The sequence below is a fragment of the Podarcis cretensis genome (assembly GCF_951804945.1).
Source record: "Podarcis cretensis genome assembly, chromosome: 4".
NCBI classification, from domain to species: Eukaryota; Metazoa; Chordata; class Lepidosauria; order Squamata; family Lacertidae; genus Podarcis; species Podarcis cretensis.
Genome location: NC_137173.1, coordinates 80517243 through 80538267, shown reverse-complemented (window position 1 = coordinate 80538267; position 21025 = coordinate 80517243). Strand labels below are relative to the sequence as shown.

Here is a 21025-nt window from a genome sequence, read left to right as displayed (position 1 = left end):
AAATAGTGTCACAAATTCATAATGATTTTTTTTTTATTTTTTTACTTCTTGTTATAGCAAATTCACGTGGCTAAATGCCTATTATTTTTGAAACAGATCAAACCCAAAATAAGGAAGTGGTTCCTTGGAACTTTCTAGATATGCTGAATTACAGAAGTTTGTTAATTAAAAGCCAGAAGGAGCTGTTGCTTTAAAAAACAACAACAAACGGTCTGATGGGGACCTGTGAGGACAGAAAGTCACTGATGGCAGAAAGATAAGAAAACCCTGGAGTACCTACCGTATTTTCCCATATATAAGACGTCCCCATGTATAAGATGCCCCCTACTTTTGGGGACCCCAAATTTAGAAAATGGTCACGTGCACTTTCCGTGTATAAGACACCTCCAGATTTTGAACCTTATTTTAAAATAAAAAACCTAGTCTTATACACGGAAAAGTACGGTAGCTTCATGTCTACAACCAAGGCTGTAACACAAGTACCCAACAGTAAGCAAAATCATGTATTATTTCACTGTTTATCCTGCCTTCGCTTTGTTATTTACCCTATGTCAGATTTTAGATTGTATACTCCTCAGGGCAGGGATCTATCCTGCTCCATCATGCATAAAGGTAAAGGTAAAGGTACCCCTGCCCATACGGGCCAGTCTTGACAGACTCTGGGGTTGTGCGCCCATCTCACTCAAGAGGCCAGGGGCCAGCGCTGTCCGGAGACACTTCCGGGTCACGTGGCCAGCGTGACATCGCTGCTCTGGCGAGCCAGAGCCGCACACGGAAACGCCGTTTACCTTCCCGCTGGTAAGTGGTCCCTATTTATCTACTTGCACCCAGAGGTGCTTTCGAACTGCTAGGTTGGCAGGCGCTGGGACCGAGCAGCGGGAGCGCACCCCGCCGCAGGGATTCGAACCGCCGACCTTTCGATCGGCAAGTCCTAGGCGCTGAGGCTTTAACCCACAGCGCCACCTGCGTCCCCTCCATCATGCATACTAATGGTAAAATATAAAGGAAGTGTATCTTCCAGGTTAACAGAGCAGCAAAGACAGAACTGTCTTGTGCTGCCACCTTTGGGTGGGGGTGCAGCATGACAACCAGTCACAAGTCCACTAAAATCCTGCCTTTTTCTACGGGCAACTCTTGCTTCCAACCTGTGTTATGTGTGAAAAACAGGAGGTTTAATGAAACTCAAAGTCTGACAGACTGTTAAGTACCAATTTAGGCTGTTTACACATTACTGCATGGGTAGGCAAACTAAGGCCTGGGGGGCCGGATCCGGCCCAGTTGCCTTCTCAACCCGGCCCGTGGACGGTCTGGGAATCAGCGTGTTTTTACATGAGTAGAATGTGTCCTTTTATTTAAAATGCACCTCTGGGTTGTTTGTGAGTAGAATGCGTGCTTTTATTTAAAATGCATCTCTGGGCTCTTTGTGGGGCATAGGAATTTGTTCATCCCCCCCCCCAAAAAAAAATATAGTCCGGCCCCCGGCAAGGTCTGAGGGACAGTGGACCGGCCCCCTGCAGAAGGAAAAAGGTTTCTCATTTCCTTCTCCTCCTAGCCCTGCCCCTCTTCCTTTTGAGAAGCGCTACAAGGTTCCTGTTCCTGCCTGGCGGTGGGGTGGGAGATATACTGCAACATTTTGTTGCAGGTTGCAACGGTATGCCTCTTATTTTAGATACAGATCTCACAAAGATCTTGGGTTTGAAACCATGGCTGAACAATTACACTGTGATAAGTGTGTGTGGGGGGGGAGTAAGGCAAGATTGGGGAGTGTAGAAAAATTAAGACATATGATTCTGAGATATCAAGGAGAAGTGAAGGGGGAGGAGTAATTCAATTTTTAAAAACCGTCTCTAGACAACCATAGCAGAACCCCTGTTATGTAACCTACAAGGAAGTCGGGACAAAGGGTTATAAATTGCCATTATAAGAGTGATGAATGTCGTGTCTCTAATTCTTTTTAAAGTTGGCTCTTACATCAGCTCACTTGGCACTGGAGAGGCTGTGAAAAGATCACAGGGGTCACCTTTTGAATCCTTCCTTGAGATTTTCTGGTATAACCACAACATCACAATTAATAAATAATAACTACTTTGTATGCAAGCTTTAATGACTCAAGCCCTGCCCCCTTTTTCTTTCCCCTCAGCAATCTCCTTGTGCCCATTTTCCCCCTCCCTCAATGTTATTTTCATAATGAAAGCCTCCAACTTGTATTTCTCCCATAGAAAGGAATAGGTAGTGGCCTGGCCACAAAGAAAGTTGGCAATAATTTTGCTACACACAGGTTTATGTTAAATATCTGCAGAGAGAAATTATCAGCACCATTTAAATTTGTGTTCATTCTGATCATTATTGGAAAAAAGTCAGCAAGTGTCTAACATTGATATGCTTTACAAATCCCATTGAGCTTATTTCATGGGAACTCATGAAATCATAGAATTGTAGAGTTGTAGAGTTGTAGAGTTGGAAAGGGACCACCAAGGGTCATCTAGTCCAGCCCCTTGAAATGCAGGAATCTTAACTTAAAGCATCCATGACAAGCGGCCATCCAACCTCTGCTTAAAAGGAAGGGGAGTCCACAACCTCCCAAGGGAGACAAACCACAAGCTTACAACTAATTTTTAAAGTTACTAAAAACATTTGCACACAAATTGTGGATGAAAAGAGAAATTATAAATTAACAGAACAATAACCTCCCCAAATAAATATTTATTGTTCAGGACCTTAATCTCATTTGCTGTCATTATGGGTGAAGCATATTATTTTCTTTGCATTATGGAACACTTTATTTTCCAAACTGTGTATTTAACTCCCCCCCCCCCCTTTCTGCTGGAGCTAATCCAACCTCAGGATTAATATATTGATTTCAGTTTCCTTGATCATACATTCTCTATTTTGTAAAGGATGAACGTGAGGTCCCCAAAAGTTCCAGTTGTTGGATGCTTTGAATGACCAGTGCACCAGAGTTACTCTGAGCATTCAAAACTACATTCTGGACTAGAGATGGAAGAAAGAAAAAGTTCCCACCAGAAAGGAATAGCAGACCAAACTGATGGACTATGCAGAGATGACGAAAATGACAGGGGGGAATCAGAAACCAGGAAGAACAGAATTTCAATAAAGAACGGGGGGAATTAATAGCTTACCTTGGAGACCACTGTAAACAGTTGAGCTCTTTAGCAGGATTTGAATCACACTTGTAACAAGAACTAGGGATACATGGGGTATTTAAAAATTGGAGTGACTTACAATATGAAGAGGACTAGTGACGGAACCCTTGGGGGGTGGGAGGGAAGTCCAGAGATTTGGTTGAATCTTTGTTTGCTTATTTTTATTATTATTCATGATTTTGAATAGACATTTTAATTTGTAAAACTAAATATATATATTTTAAACTGCATTCTGGAGTCAGTGGAGAAACTAGCCATTTTCAAACTAACAGTGCATTAATCTGTGTCAAACTATACTTAACTATACTGACCTGAAAATAAAATCAATCTACAACGCCTATCATAAAATAAACATGCATTGGTATATTCACAAGTTCAGATAACTTCCAATGAGCATAAGAAATTAATCTAGCTGGCCAAAGAAGCTTTGCTCAGGTAAGCATGTTCATGCAAATTATAGGGAAATATCTTCTGTGTACTGGAAGGTAGAGGCAGCTTCCTCCAAAAGTTAATTCAAAAGGCTGCCGTAGTCTGATGGTCCTGAAGTTATGCTTTCTTACGGTATTTATTTCATAGACAGATTTCTGTTCTATGCCAAATCCCTCAATCCACTCCAAGCTAGTTCACATAGTCAAGTCTCAATTAGAAGCAAGTAATAAGGACTGCATTCATTGAACATATAGCTGTTTGTATACCTGGCAGAAGGGACGCGGGTGGCGCTGTGGGTTAAACCACAGAGCCTAGGACTTGCCGATCAGAAGGTCAGTGATTCGAATTCCCGCAACGGGGTGAGCTCCCGTTGCTCAGTCCCAGCTCCTGCCAACCTAGCAGTTTGAAAGCACATCAAAGTGCAAGTAGATAAATAGGTACCGCTCCGACAGGAAGGTAAACGGCGTTTCCGTGCACTGCTCTGGTTTGCCAGAAGCGGCTTAGTCATGCTGGCCACATGACCTGGAAGCTGTACGCCGGCTCCCTCGGCCAATAAAGCGAGATGAGTGCCGCAACCTCAGAGTCGGCCACGACTGGACCTAATGGTCAGGGGTCCCTTTACCTTTATACCTGGCAGAACAGGCTTGTATAAGAAGATTTAAAAATATATACATTCACCATATGCGAGAGCTTTAAGATCTTTATTACCCCTGCTGCTGTACAGAATAATAAGGAAATATTTTCAACAGCAAGTTTCTTTTCTCTTTTTTTTTTTTAATGTTCACATGAATGCTCATATTATGAACAGAAAAAGATGGTGGCCAGAGCACATTGCCAGCCAAACTGAATGGCTGCTATACAGACAGTGCTGTTTCTTAGACAAATGATATGCTTAACCAAGCAGCCAGAATGCTGGTATTGCATTAATATATGCATGTGTGCTTCCATTAGCATTTTAACAAGTACAGCAGAAACAGTTTAAATATTTGTCAGGTACGGTATCTTTTTTTCCCGTTTATCACCCCGCACAATAAAAAGCTGTCTCATTTCATCTAACAAAATTGGTAACGTAGGGCGAGATAACTTATCTATGATCTTCATAGTTCTTATTTGTCTTTTTTGCCCAGTGTGTAAATTTGTTCGTCCATAAGGTACCACAATAGTTGTTTTTGCTGCAACATCGTAACACAATGATTCCCTCCCAACCTTCTGTGTAATCTTTGGAAATTGCCCCCTCCCCTCTCTCATACACATCCATTTCGCATCCCCCTTTTGCAAAATTTATCTGTGGTGATGCTAGAAGATTCTGCTTGTACCACACAAGACTGAGTCAGGTAAATAAATCATTCTCCCCCCACCCCAGACCTTTTCAGATGATCTGTTTTTAAAGCAATAAATGCAAAGTCAACTATTTGTTGTTTTCAGTCCACATAACTCCTTCAAGACTGGGCACAAATATACCATTCCCCCCACGACCACGGCTGTGCTCTGTTTACCTGGGAAAGTGCAATTCTTTCTAATAGGATATTTAACATGGTATCTAAATAGCAATAGTAAAAAAAGTCTACAGGGATGTTCCAAAGTTTTAATTGTTATAGTTTCTGAACTAGGACTGTGATAAATCTCCTGTACTTCCCTTTAGTCATGCAAAAACTGCATTTGCCATAGGTGGATAACTTGATCAGTAGAACATGAGACGCTTAATCTCAAGGTCGTGGGTTCGAGCCCCATGTTAGGCAAAGGATTCCTGCTTTGCAGGGGGGGCTGGACTAGATGACCCTCGTGATCCCTTCCAACTCTACGAGTCTTCTCGTTGTAGCCAGATGACACGAAAAGCTCACAATCATCATAATGGAACAGATGCTTTTATAAGCCCACTGTAAAAATTAACTTTCAAGGGACACCCCTTGATTAGCTTCCATTGGCAGATGAAGACAGTGTCATTCCTGGTATTTGATCACTGATGGCTGGCATATATTATATTTTATGCGTGAATTTTCATTTTTATTGGTTGTTTTGGGTTAGCATGATAAATAGGTTGTTTATGTTTCAGTTCTATATGTTGTGCATAGTCTTAAGTACCTTCTGGTGGTGAACACAGCTGATAAATACAATAAAATTAATCTTGTGGTGAAAAGGTTCCACAAATCTAATTTGTAACCTGCCATTTTAGTTGTGTTGCGAAGTGAGAATTATTACGGAACAAAACTGCCAACACTGTTCTTTTATACCTGTTAATATTCTTCAACTCTAACCCTTATGGTTGTGTTGTGTTTCCTCTTTATCTGTGTTTCTTCTAATGACAAACAAGTTCGTAAGCAGAAACTTATAGATGATAACTTATAGATGATCACTACTCACAGATTTTAGGAAAAAAGTTGCCCCATAGCTGTTGAAAATTTGGAAGTTGTAGAAAAAGATTCTGGCTATAACCATTGCTTTCTGTTTGCCTTTATCTCTGCTAACAGCCGCTGTTACTTTTATGCTTAATTAATTATGCCTTTTTTAAAAAAGAGCAACAGACAGGGATGGAGAGGGGCAAGTAAGGTGCACTTTTTCTCTGCTGCGAAAATGGTCAAAGGATAAGCTGACATTTTATTTTTTATGATTCAGAAGAGCTTCTGTAGAAATGAAATGTCACCCCTAACTTCAGTGCCTTCTAGGCCACATCCGCAGAGGAACTATTCTAGAATAGGACTGGCCTAGAAAATGGCTTGTTGGGTACCATATTCATTTGTTCCTGGGAGCTTTTATGCCTAAAGGAGGGTTGGGGAGCTTGTGAGCCTCCAAAAGTTGGACTCTCAAGTTCCATCAGCTCCAACCAGCATGGCCAGTGGTCTGGAGCGAGGAGAGACTTGTAGTTTGCCAACTTCTGGGAGATCACAGTTTACCTCCCCCAATTTAAACCAAGATACTTGGTAATTGGTTGTGATTATTTATGACTTTTGATACAGGATATTAAGTGCACTTGTGAGATTTTCTCTCATTTTTCCCCAATTACATTTTATTGTTTCAACATTTTTTAACATATACAACCAAAACGCAAAATCAAAATTTTGTCTTTTCTCTTATTTTTGGCCACTTCCCTTCCCGCCATGGAGTTGTTGTTTCTCCCCTCCTGCTGCTCCCTGTCTTCTTATCTATCAAATCACAATCATGATATTATAATCTAATCTCTTTGGTTGCTCATAGCTCAAATCTTGCTCGTGAGTTCATCATACTTCTTAATACTTCTTAAGGGATAAAAAAAGATGGGGAATCCATTCTCCCATAAGGAATGGAAGCATTGAAGTCGTGCAAGCTTTTCTCATGCTGCTTGTGTGGAGGTTGTTAATGCAGGACAGAAAACTGAAAGGCTGGCTTAAGAATCCTAGGCAATCTAAGTACTATATTTGCCTTTTGGATAAAGGAGAAGCAAAAAGGGGGGGGGGAATATTGTTCTGTTTTCACATGGAGACTAAAATGTACTCTTAATTAAGCTGAGGTCAACTGCATGTGGAATATAGTAGTGTGGGAACGGGTATTGGGTCTTTGCTACTGCTTAGAGAGAAATGGTGGCTGTTTCTGTCTGCTTGTTTGCCTTCTGTCTGGACGCAGTTGCCAACACGGCACCCTCCATGCTGAAGTCCCTTCAGACCCAGCCAGCAGAGCCAATGATCAGGGAATGATGGGAATTGTAGCCCAACCACATGGACTACCTGTCACAGAGAGCTGGTCATGGAAGGAGAAGCCAGATCTCTCTCACACACCTGTGCTTTCTTTCTGGATAGCAATGATCATGATCTTGTTGGATTGGATCACGTTGAATGATCTTGTTGGATTGGATCCAACAAGTCCGTTCCTCCACACTACATGGCCCAATGAGAGAGGCTAGGCAGACACCTGCTTTTTCTTGTTTTCTCCCCACAAAAGGGTATGGGGAGAGGGCAGGTGAGTGATCAGAGACCACCTCTTGCTCAACCAGGAGATGAAATGCTGGGTGATGCTGTGGATGGCCAAACTTGGCCCTCCAGATGTTTTGGAACTACAACTCCCATCTAGCTAACAGGACCAGTGGTTGGGGATGATGGGAATGTAGTCCCAAAACATCTGGAGGGCCAAGATTGGCCATGCCTGTGTGTGGAGGCAGCCACCATGCCCTCTTGTTCATCTGTTCTCTCTGGGTGGCACAGCAGGTTCACCCAGTTGAGCCTCCACTGCTGGAAACCCCTCAAAGGGAGAATCCATGAGTTCGAGAGAGAGAGAGAGAGAGAGAGAGAGAGGATGAGGTGGCTGCTCCTTGCATGACCCATGGGCAACCATGTTATACCACCCAGAGCAAGGACGGGGAGCCATTTTCAGTGCAAGGGGCCCACTCCCAACCAAAACGCATTGCTCAGGTTCAAGGACAAATATACTCGTGGGGGGGAAGCAGCATTAGCGTGGGATGTGACCCAGGCACTCCATTCCTTTTGTTCCATCCCGCTTTCTGCTGCACCTTCTCTGCCCCACAAGAAAAGGCGGGAAGTTGACCGGCGGCTGCCTCTCCCCTTTGCACGAGCCTGGAGGCGAGCGGGCTGCCCCTGACCCCTCAGCCGCTCTCCTCCTCTCAGCGTGGCGAGGCGGGATCTCTCTCTCTGCCCCTCCACTAGCGCCCAAGGACCCCGGGGAGAGCGACTGGCTCGCTCGCTCCTCCTCCCTCGGGCTCCGGCGCCGCCTCTGGTCCTGCCCTCCGGCGGCGGCGGCAGCGCCTGCCTCCCAGCTAGCCTCTTTTCCTTAGGGCCAGTTTATTCCCGAGGCGAGCCGTGCATGCTGCCCTGGGCGTCCCGCCGTGTGGCGAAGAGCGCGGCGCTCGGAGGATGCAGCCTCCCGCTGCTCCGGTTTCCATGACTGACCCTTTGGCCGTGCTGGACCCCACAGGTAAGTCCTGCGGGCTGAGGGCGAGTAGAGCCGGAGAAGCAGCGAGGGAGAAGCAGGTGGGCTTATTATTCCGCCTTCTTTCTGTACCCGGCACAATTTTACGCCCTGGGGAAACATATCTGCATCTGCCGTTTTTGCTTCAAGTAGTTTCAGAGGGAGACGTACTACCTCGCACATGCACATGGATAAGTGAGACGGGAATATAAGATTTTATATCCCGCTCCAATGGGGGTGGGTGGGGGGGGGGAGAGACTGCATTTTTCTCCCCTTCACAAATATTGGATCCACTCGAGCCCAGCTCACTCGTGTTCTGCCTGCTGTGAACTTCTAGAATGGGGGTGTCTCCCCACCCCCTGAGTTGGGCACAGGGCAGATTTCACACGACCAAGAAGACACGAGTTCAGAAGAACTTGCGCGTTGAGCTCTGGAGGGAGAAACCAACGGAGCCAAAGAGTCAAGGTAATTACGCCAAACCTTGTTCCACTTTGGAGAGACTAACAAGTGTTTGCAAAAAACAAACACACACCTCCCACCGGAGCTTCTAAGAGCTCTCCATGCTCTTAGGAAAGGCGATTCATTCTGCACAGTGAAGGCTCCCTAATGCCTTTCATGTCTTTGAGCTCATTCCTCCTAGGCACGTCTACTGCAGCCCAACGTGGGAAGCTGACTTAAAGCGAGTTAGACCTTGAGTCCATCTGGCTTAGTATTGTTAGCATTGACTAGCAGTGGCCTTCCAGGATTTTAGGCAGGGAAGCGGGGCATTCCCACGCTTGCCTGGAAATGGCAGTGAATGATTTTGGGGACCTTCATCACCCAAAGCAGATTTTGTATCATCTGAGCTACAACCCTTTCCTCATAGACACGTTCAAGTAGACTGAATTAGTATGTCTTGTACTCTCCCCCCCAACCCCAATATCATGTAGATATATACAGTGCTGTTTTTCTAGAAGAAGAGATGCCAGAGCTCACAATGAACTTCCTTGTTCTCTTAGAGATAGATAGATAGATAGATAGATAGATAGATAGATAGATAGATGATAGGTAGGTAGGTAGGTAGGTAGGTAGGTAGATAGATAGATATGGGGACGGGACGGGACTGGAAGGCAATCTGAGTTTCTCTGCAAGGATCTGTTGTCTGCCTCCCTGTCCTGACTAAGGAGACTCCAGTGCGCAATCAAGCTGTTAACTTTTTCCTGCCCCCTGAGAGGACTGCAGTGTACATAAATCTATTCTTAAATATATATATAAATAGATAAAAACAAGGCCACGGAATCACGCTGCATGCTTTCATCTGAACTATCCATGTTGCAGGTTATCGGTTTCTGGTGGAAAATTAGTAGTCATTAAATGTATGTAATTACTTTCGAAATCTTGTGTAGACATGGTGCTTGTTTTACTGCCTATCATCATATGTCCTTAAACAGCAATTGGGGCAAGCAGCTTATTACCGAAGAGTCCCATGTTATGCTTCTCAGTGACAGAGTTTGCCCCGCGATGAAAGAAAGAACTTCCATACAGAAAAGAGATGATATCCCACAGGCGTCCCATCCATGCAGATTCATACATGTGAATTTCACTCCAGGAATACATACTGTTGACCAGGCATCCCCAAACTCATCCCTCCAGATGTTTTTGGACTACAATTCCCATCATCCCTGACCACTGGTCCTGATAGCTAGGGATGATGGGAGTTGTAGTCCCAAAACATCTGGAGGGCCGGGTTTGGGAATGCTTGCTGTTGACCAAGGCCATGTGGAATTTTTGCTGTGTTAACATACACACAGGTGTTTTTTAAAAGGAATTTTGTCACGAGGTATCCCTCAGATACTGATTGGCGTTAGATAAAATGAAGAGTGGCAATATGATTCATGGTTTCTCTCATAATTTTTCCACATGTTGTCCAAAAAGCCTGGAGTTTGGGAGAGCATTTCTCTGTCCAGGACAGATACACTCCCACTCCTTTAGGAACAATTCATATACAGAAAACCACATTATGTCGAAGCCTGCCCATCTATGGAGACTTATACATTTTCCGGCATTGAAATCATGGTACAAAGGGTTATGAAGCAACAAAAGAATAAGAGTGCCTTTGAAAATGTGAAGAATGCATTTCGTTCACCACTGAGTACCCACGCCTATATAGAAGGAAATATTTGTCCTTTCTGGGCAGTTTCTCCCATCTCTTTGAAAAAGAAATTTAGGGAGCCTAATTGGATTTAAAGAAAATCCCTGTGTGGAATTTAACTTTTGCAGTAAAGTTTCTAATAATATGCACACTTACCTAGGAATCTTAAAACAAGAAGAATGAATTTCCATTGAAGGAAAGCAATTAATTGGAATCGTCCCTCTGACTGCAACCAACATGTGTGAGCACATCTTGTATTTTAGTTTTAGCCGTGTCTTAAAGAACACTGTTCTGACTTAAAATTGTTGTGTCTTGAATTGTCCTACCTTTGGGAAACACTATTCCATACATTATTTTACATGGAATAGCTATTTTATCCTGATTCTGTCCTCATTCTTTCAAATATAAGACTAGAACTGTAATAAATAGATACGTTGACAACATTTATAGCCCATGGTTTTGCCAGTCTTTAATCATCCTGATTGTGTGGGCAAACGGAAGCTAAAGGATGTTTAGATAGATGTAACTGCACATTGTTTACTGGGGGGATGGAGGTTCAGAAGACCACCTTTCAGATCTTTCTAAAAAAAAAAAATTGAACGCAATTTGCAGAATGGACAAAAATCTGGCAAGGGAGCTTACAGAGATGCATGAGACTAAAATAGTGGGAGGCAAGCAACTTGTTCTGGATTTGTTCTGGATCCTATTGTTAATTGTTATTGATTGCCATGCATATGTTTTTTTTAAAAGCCCAATTACAACTCCCTTTAAGTATTTTTAAGTCTCATTGATTACAGTGAGAAAATTCTGTACTTCGAGCATCTTTATTGGAATTCCAAAGGGACCATTGGATCATGCCTTTTTTATTTTTGCCCTTTTCCTGCTAATCCACTTGAATGGTAATGTTGCATATTTACTAGTTCATTTGTGCAGAGCTGCTGGTGGCTGTAGTTAATTCAATTACTGTATGTGTTATCACCTTGTTCAATAGCAAACTGGAAAACATGATACAATGTGCTTCTGAGAACCTTAAGGGAAAAGACTGTTTGGAGTGTAAAGGTTCTCTTTTAGAATCCTTCTATTGAAGTCTTGTTTCAAGCTATGATATTTACAATCAACTTCCATTTTACCAGCAGAATTTCCTTGCAGTTTACCTTTATTTGGAAGACATGTCAAATTTCCTTCTAAGGAAGCACACTTAGGGCTGGGACATCGTATTTGGAACAAGGAAGAAAGAGTTTAAAATAAGAACAGGGTGATAGAATTGTTACCGTGCAGCCATTTAGAGTTATGGCCCACTATTTCAAATATATTAGTTTCCTGTCTTTCCAGCATCTTTTTACGCTGAATTGAATCTCTCAATTCTTTTGACAAAAGCAATGCCAGCATCCAATGATGTCCTTCTGCTCATGCAACAGAGATCAGCTTGTGCAATGGGACTTCCAGGTTCTCTTTCTCCTGACACCAGCTCTCCCATGTGCCAAAAAAATCTGCTCTGGGAGGTCCGCTGATCCCATAGATTGGTCTTAGCCTTTTGGTAAAAATAAATAGTTGCTTTTCATCTTAAGGCCCTTTAGGTCTTTAGTCACTGTGTTTCCCAACCTTGTGCCTCCAGCTGTTTTTGAACTACAACTCCCATCATCCCTGACTAGCAAGACCAGTGGCAAGGGATGATGGGAATTGTAGTCCAAAAACAGCTGGAGGCACAAGGTTGGGAAACACTAGACCATGCAAAGTCGGGCATGAACAAATGTTGCATTGTGGATTTCTCCTCTTCAGGACCTAAGCCAGCCATGTCTAATTCCAGGAACTCCATTCAATTCCCTTTCCGACCAGGTCCCTTCCCTCAGCAGACACTATTATCTGGGTACTGAGCGTTAGACTTTTTGACCCATTAGCTTTCCCACCTAAATAATTGTACTTCTGCAAACTTTGGGGTTCCTTTGAGCATGCTGATATATCCTTCTTAATTTTCAGTGGTCGTGTTTCAGCTACAAACCTGTTAGCACTCACCATCTAAGTTCTTACACTGATTTATAAAGTGTTACGTCTCTTCTGTTTGCAAGAGGGTTTTTAATAGATGCAAGGGTTTTTTTTAATTAAAAAAAACCTCTATCTTTCCTGATTACCACAGTTGTGCTATTCACATGACAACTGGATTTATGTTTCCATTTTAGCCATCCCAGATTACCTATTTGATAAAATATTTCTCACTTGCCTTTTTTCTGCCCTTAACTTGTATTCTCATAAAGTAATATAAATGGCACATAAAAGTCAGATCCAATACTTTATTGCTTCCATAACGTTCATTAAAACCTGTACAATGTAAAATATCTGTACTGTATACTGATTTTTGTCTGAATAGTATGAGGTAAGCTATTCTTGCCATCATGACACACAATAAAAAATACATAAAATAAATATTTCCCGTTGATTTTGTTGTTGTCTTATCCACTTGACTTTGGGTGGCATAATTAAAAACACTACCGCTCAGAGAGATTTTCATTAAAACTTTGAAATAAAGACAAATGAGGATTCTGTTACCTTAACCAGTCATTAAATTATTTATTGGAGAAGTAATTGATACCAAAGCAATGGAGTCAACATTAATACTGTATTACTATAGCTAAATTATTGAGAACATAAAATCAGGGTTTCTCTCCCCTCTTAAATTCAATGAGCTAAGGATCTGCATATATAGTATACACAACCAGGTTCTACCACGTAAATTCATAATAGCCTGTCTTGGGGTTTGCAATAGCACCTATTTATTAGTTTCTCTGCGTGCTTGACAAATCAAACATTTTTTCCAGAGGAAGCAATTGCCAAAAGCATATTGTGGACTATGCACATTAAGCCATCACATATAGTATGAGGATGCAATGTATAATGCACCATTCTTTAAATTTTACCTGTACAACTTGCCTCCCCCCCATGGACAAATACAATTCTTTAAATGTTGGTGTTGCTACCAAATATTTGGATACTGAATGTCATGGTACTGATAGTATTCTCTGTGTGTACATATTTTTTCTTTTAATAGCTGGTTCACCGTGTTAAATGTTTAGAACATTTTTTGTAACACCATGCAATTTAGAAAGCTGTATAGTCTTATCCTCAAGTGGAATAATCCTTACTTATCTAAGTAATATCCACTTTCTGTAACTCACTGTGCATGGCGTTTGCATATACTAGGGAGTCCAGTCCTATGCATGCTTACTCAGATGTGAGTTTCACTGAATTAGTCTAAGGGCTTAGTCTAAGGTGAATGATATAGGATTGCAGCCATTGTTGTTCAGATATCACAATGCCCTAGACAGCATTGTAGGCTTGGTTTTGAACCCTTTACATCTGTTGGTATGAAGGAACTCTCCTCATATTCAAGAGGTTGAAATGTGACAAAAAACAAGACAGCAATACAATTAAAAACCATATAGCATCTATCACAGAATACCACAGGTATCTAGCACAACATACAACAGACGGGGTTGGGTGGGACATTTAGTAGTTGGCCAAGAGGCTCAGCAATTTTCAAGTGGTCCATGGGGAACCTCTGTACTAAATAAATTCCACTTTTTGTTGAATAACTACTTTAGCTATTCAGTTTCCTACCTCTTGGCTGGGCTATGAAACAGACCAGGTAGTCAGCTATACTTGCTGAAATTTTCCACTTCTTCACAACTATTTGCAGGAGTCCTGTCCCCCTTTCCACCTAGAAACCATAATCAGGCAAGGGGTGGATACTCTCTGATAGGACAATCCTATGCAATTTAAACAACTCTTGTTGTGTTCAGTTGGGTTTGCTCACATGGGATTGCAGCCCTAATCTCTCTTTTCCCTTCCCATGGATACATCAAATTACTATTTGAGGTGTGGTCAAACACTCCTGAGACAAGGAACTTGTATTGCACAAGCACAACAGTTAAGATGGGACAGAACTGTTTACAGAAAGAAACTGCACGATCCCAAAATGTGTATTGCATAACATGCAAACTGAACCATGATGAACACATTATGTTGGCCAGAGTGTTCTAAGGTGTCATTATCTGACTTATAATAAACTAATCAATGCTCAAATCAGTAGTTGTGGAGGCAAAATTATTTGCCTTCTAAATTTGTGATATGGCGACTTTCAGTGGGCTATCCAAGTGCTTCTATTACCTTGCCAACCAAAGTAGCCAAGCAAAATTTATAAGTTCACTGTAATGGGTCAAGAACTCGTTTTTCCTAGGTTTTTCTTGATTTATCATAGAGCTGAAAGTGCCTTACAAATGTTGCAAGTAGTAACTTAAGTAGCAAATTATGAACATTACAGGGTTGCGATGATAGGCAAATTTGTGAGTTCCGGGTGGGTGGCTACTCTTTAAGGCGAGTGGGTAGTAATGCTTCTATGAAGAATAATACACACATGCATCTATCCTACTCTTTGCAAAAGAAAATGCACAAATCTTTTTTTTAAAGCAAGCTGCTTTAAGTTGGTGATAACATGGGTTTTAGCCTTCAGGAACTCACCACAACTATCTTTTTCTGGACATGCTGAAAACATGCAGAACAATTGTTTTACAGTAGAATCCATCATATTGAGTTTTGTGGGGTTTATTGGAGGGGATTGCAGCTTGAATTCCCGTGCTCTTTGTACATGCAAGGTGTTGGAGACGATTTCAAGGCAACTTTGCCACAGAACGTTAACTTCTGTCATTTCAGATGCCTGAGTGAGTTTTGAAATCCAGCGTCCCACTTTTGTACCTTTCACTCACATTTAGTCACGGGTTTGTAGATGCTTAGATTTCTGCTGATGTAAATCCAGCAGATGTTTTCTTTAAAAACATCTCTTCAGTAAATCCAATAGAACTTATACTAAAACTTATTTCTTAGAGCTTACAAACACATGTTTTCTTCTCTAAGTAGGCGGTGTACAGGGACTTGTGCATTATAAAGTACTGTAAGCCTGGATGTAAAATATTGTAATACTGGACTTAACAAAATATGAATGTAGTGGCTTCTAGAAGCATATTGAATCTGGAGAGATAGCAGGAGGAGGAAGAGACTCTTCCTGTTTTTTGGTGTGGTTCTTCTTACCTTAGCACACTCTTCTCTTGTGTGTGAAGGATTACAAATTCCAAGCACTAGCCTGGACCTTTAAAATGCCTGACACTTGGAGTTATGCTTCAGTTCTGCTGGTCCTTTGAACAGAAATGTCATTCCTTTTTAATAGCATCATCCATTGAAAACCCTGTGCTAGAGAAGGAGACGGGGAGAGAGAATATGAGATACCAAAGAGACCTTTTTCAGATTACTCTTGAATCATGACTGCTCTTGCGTTCAGTTTGTCTTTCTAGAGAGCCTAACTAAATGTTCCATGCAGATGCAGGCAATAAAATCCTAATGGTCAATTCAAAGAGGGGGGGGGGGGAAAGAGGAGAGAAAGCGAAGATAATTTGTAGAGGGGGTAAGCAGCTGGGAAGACAAAATGCTTTAGCCTAGCCCTTTCCTGTGCCTTCTGATTCTCTTCTTCAGATCACTCTCCCCAGCTGCCCCCCCCCCCCCCAGTTACAAATGCACGGGTGGATTGGTGGCAAGTGAAATCATCAGTATTCCTGGTGGTGCCATTGTGGAAAGCACCGTCAGGCTGGGGCTGAGCCAGCTTGGGATCTGTTGGATCCTGAGGTGGGTTTGGAGCCTGCTCCAGGCTGGTGCAGCAATTTGTCTCGCTCCCATTACACCCACTTCTCCAAATTGTTCACAAAAGCATGCACAAATAAATCTTAATAAAAGTTTTAAGCACAGAATAAAAAAAAACAGAGTTTTAATTACCTTTAAACTGTGCAAAATATTACTAAAAATCACCATGAACTTATCAGGAGCATACCAAATATAGACCCCCAATACAGACCAGCCATAAAAAGATAACAGCCACTTAAAGATGGAAGGATGTAACCTCTCTAAGCTCATGAAGAATTGAGAAGGCCCTATTTCAATACTATATATATTTTTCATAACAGACTAACAGTGACTGTGTGTACGTGCTTTAGTGGAACTCTGAACATTGTCTACTTGAAAAGCTCTGTCCAAGAGTTTATTGGTTCTTTGGTTTTTCTGCTTTGAGAGGATTGGTGAGTAGACAGAACCTAAACCATGTGATTCAAGAGAACTTTGCACGTTATCCCCTCCTCAGTTAATATCATCTTCAGAAGGGTAATTTAAGCTGGGAAACAATGAAAGGGGACAGTTCTAAGGCCCCCAACAAAACAGCTCTTCACTAGACTCTGACTATGGCTCTCTGGCCCATTTTGTTTGACCCTGGAGTGTTGGGCTTGGCTATTGGGCTCTGAGCTGAAAGCCATGCTCACCTACAGGGTCAGCCTACCTATGTTGCAGGGTAAAGTGGTCGTCTCAGGTGGCAGATCTGGACTCTCCTCCGTGGGCATGCCACACTGCTCCTGCCACTACTTTAGATGCCCCTGAAGTAGCTGTGTGCCCGCAGGAGGCAGGAGTGTGGTGGGGGCAGAACATTTTGCCTCAGGCCAGCCCTGCTCACCTATAAAACCAGGGCTGGCCCTACCATTAGGAAGAGTGAAACAGCTGCTTCAAGTAGCAGATGCTGGGGTGCGGGAAGTGGCAGTAGGGTGTTGGACGGCACATCTTTCTTTGCCTTGCTGACTGCTCTGCATTTTAAGCTGGCTGTTCTCAGGTACGCTGGAGAAAGCTGTCCTGCCACCCATGTTGAAATAAGATTTAGTTGTCAATCCAGTTATCTTCTGCACACAGAATCATAAAATTGTGGAGCTGGAAGGGACCCCAATGGTCATCTGGTTCAGCCCCCTGCAACACAGAAATCTCAGCTAAAGCATCCATGATAGATGGCCATCCAATCTCTGCTTAAAGACCTCCAAGGAAGCAGAGTCCACAACCTCCCAGGGGAGTCCATTCTATTGTCAAACAGCTCTTACTGTCAGAAAGTTTTTCCTGATGTTTAACGGCAATCTCCTTTCTTGTAACTTGAAGCCCTTGGTTTGAGTCCTACCTTCCAGAGCAGGAGAAAAGAAGCTTGCTCCATCTTCCATTTGAAAGCCCTTGAGATATTTAAAGATAACTTTCATATCTCCTCTCAGTCTCCTATTTTCCAGGCTAAACATACCCAGCTCATTCAACCGTTCCTCATAAGGCTTGGTTTCCAGACACTTGATCATCTTGGTAGCCCTCCTCTGCACATGTTCCACCTTGTCAACACCCTTCCGAAATTGTGGTGCCCAGAATTGGAGACAATATTCCAGGAGTGGTCTGGCAAAGGCAGAATAGAGTGGTACAGACCATTCCCCATGATCTGGACACTATACTTCTGTTGATGCATGGAATGGGGGAAGGGGTGCCACCTAGCCCTTTGGATCAGGCAGCAAAATGGCTTGAGCTGTCCCTGTTCGAAACTTACTGGAAAGCCTTAGGCAAGCTGCTGTTTCTTAGCCTACGCAACAGGCTTGGTTATAAGGTTAATTCACCATTTTTTAATTCCTTTGTGGGAGAGTAGTGTTATGTACTGAAGTTCTCACCCTGGGCCAGCAGGGGGATACTGTAGATAGTTTTCACTCAGGTCCACATATGCAAATAAGGGATTGAAATAGTTCAGTGATTGGATAGTTACAGAAAATGGTTACTGTTGCGTTCTAGTGGAGCTCTATATAAGCAGGCTGGTTGAACCCTTCAGTTCAGTTCTGTTCTGGCCTGTGAATAAACAAGAGCTGTTTGAAAAATCACTGTGTCATCTGATATGTTCACCCACAACTTAATAAGTAGGATACAGGTGTAGCACATTGCTGCCGCCTTGGGATTTGTGCAAATGTACTGTGGTGCTTGGTGGGACGCAGGTGGCGCTGTGGGTTAAAGCCTCAGCGCCTAGGGCTTGCCGATCGAAAGGTCGGCGGTTCGAATCCCTGCGGCGGGGTGCGCTCTCGCTGCTCGGTCCCAGCGCCTGCCAACCTAGCAGTTCGAAAGCACCTCCGGGTGCAAGTAGATAAATAGGGACCGCTTACCAGCGGGAAGGTAAACGGCGTTTCCGTGTGCTGCGCTGGCTCGCCAGAGCAGCGATGTCACGCTGGCCACGTGACCCGGAAGTGTCTCCGGACAGCGCTGGCCCCAGGCCTCTTAAGTGAGATGGGCGCACAACCCCAGAGTCTGTCAAGACTGGCCCGTACGGGCAGGGGTACCTTTACCTTTACCTTTTTACCTGTGGTGCTTATAATAACATTTCCCCCCCTCGCTCCACAGGGCACTTTGCGAAAAGGAAGAAAACTTCTCTATGGTTCACAATCGCCCTCTTGATAGTGTCTGTTTTCATACTGACCATAGGCCTTGCAGCTACCACCAGAACAGAAAATGTAACTGTGGGCGGTTATTATCCAGGAATAATCGTAAGTAGGAATTATATTTTAGGGTTTCAAATATTTACAATGCTGTGTGCCATGCAATGAAGTAACCATTGTGCAGAATTATCTGCCCAACAAAGCTTTTTTGTGGAATTTGACAGCTCAAGCAATGTTAACCTGATTGTGTGTGACATATGTTTGTGTGTGTGTATGTGTGAAAGCGAAGACAAGCAAGCTAGCACACCCTGAGTAGATTAGAACAAGATACTGGTAGATGGATACAGGGCTCCACCTCAAGTATTGTTAGGAATATTAATAACCCAGCTATCTTCAGTTCTGAATCTCTGTCATGAGTAATATTTCATGGAGAGAGCTGCCTAAATGTCCATTATTTCCTACTGTGTTTCACATACATAGATGCATGTTGCACAGACTTGGGGAATACAGAACAAGCTCAGATTGATATATTTGTGTTGGAAGATAAGGTCTTATGTGCAGCAGCACGTAAAATGCTAAAATCCAAAATGCAAGGTTGGAACAACCATACTTAGGAGAAATTTTAATCAGGAAGTAAATTCTGTACTCCTGCCTCATTTTCCGCAGTTTCCAGAATTTTAGTTACTTTATTTACAGTAATTAGTAAAAGTTTCTTTTTTCCTGTATAGTTTATATATTAATAGTTATGGTTGCCATAAGCCTTGAACCTGTACATACCGCTCAGTTGCATTCTATTTGTGATCTCTGATATGATTTTAAACGTTGTTTGTATTTTAAACCTGTAATGTGCAATCTTTAACCACATTTAAGCTGCTGGACCGGGTTTACACATAGTGATAGCATGGTTTAATCAATGATTGTTAAACAAACCATGGTTTAACATGATGTGCAAACCAGGACACTATCCTATATACACAGCTAAGTTGACCTGTTATTTCTTTGTTCTTCGCCACAGCTTGGTTTTGGGTCCTTCCTAGGGATTATCGGTATCCATCTTGTAGAGAACCGGAAGCAAATGGTAAGCACATAATATATTTAAATGTTGTTTTAAAAAATCTATAAGATTAAATATGTTATTGCAGACCTCAGGCATTTCATTCTCCATGTATCCTTCAACAGTCAAGTGGTCAGTTGACCTGTTGTGTTTCAACTCTCCCCTCTCCTGCATTTCAACTTTTTAAAGGGATATATGAGATCCCTTCCATTATTTACCATGAGACCAGCATTTTACCTAGGCATGTTTTGGTTTCTGGTTTGCTTTTTCTCCCATTGTTTTTCCTCCTGTAACTGATACCCCAATGCAGATTTCATAGTTGAGGGGTTGTCAGAACTTTGTTTGCCTTTAAGAAAACAAATACATATTCTGTACATGCTTTTTTGTGTAAAATAATAAAAAGTTAACCATTGTGTATCCCAGCAACTTTTATGTTACTATTCTTTTGTCATGGGATACTAATGCATTTTAATGCAGTTTAATAAATTAAACTGTTTATATTTTGAAATCAAATCATCCCCAGCTACATCTTCAAAGGGCTCAGCTGGACTCTGACAGCTACTCTGAAAACAAGTGGTTTTGTGGGGTTAAAAAGCTTACCAAATTTGCAACGTTACCTTCTCCAAACAATGAGGGTTAAATCCTGCAGTGCTTTTGTTGATATATCTATATATATAGATAGATATCCAGAAAAGGTTCAAATTAATCAGAACTGCACAAACCAAGTCATTGATTTTGTCAGGCTGCCTTCAGCCGTGCCTCACCTAATTATGATTTTAAAAGCCCACTCTTTATACTGAGCTTGAGTAATATTTCAAATGATGCCCGAGTATATATTTTTTAAGAAGCATATCTGTGGAGAGAGTCATGAGCTCAGTATATGCACCTCTCGGAACTGGGGGAAATATCTACAGAGGATGCTGCTGCCCTAAGTGCTCCATCAGCTTCAACCACACACAGCCCTTGTAGAGAGATTAGTAAATCATTGTGCCTTCCCGCTCACACATTCTTTAAAAGCTTAGCTCTTGCACGCAGAGAGCTACAAAGCCACCTTAGC

General features: G+C 42.4%; 1 protein-coding gene across 3 annotated transcripts in view; it reads left to right on the top strand.

Annotated features, from left to right (window-relative positions):
• TMEM255B (transmembrane protein 255B) overlaps positions 1–21025 on the top strand; it is a 60612-nt gene that overhangs the window by 8701 nt on the left and 30886 nt on the right. The window contains exons 1-4 of one of the 3 annotated variants that reach the window (XM_079972992.1): positions 8368–8492; positions 10778–10858; positions 18880–19022; positions 19930–19992. In XM_079972992.1, coding sequence (XP_079829118.1) covers positions 10855–10858; positions 18880–19022; positions 19930–19992 — 210 coding nt within the window. In that variant the 5' untranslated portion in view covers positions 8368–8492; positions 10778–10854. Of the gene's footprint in view, positions 1–8340; positions 8493–10777; positions 10859–18879; positions 19023–19929; positions 19993–21025 lie in introns of those variants that run through there. The other 2 variants (XM_079972990.1, XM_079972991.1) reach the window with 2 other exon arrangements.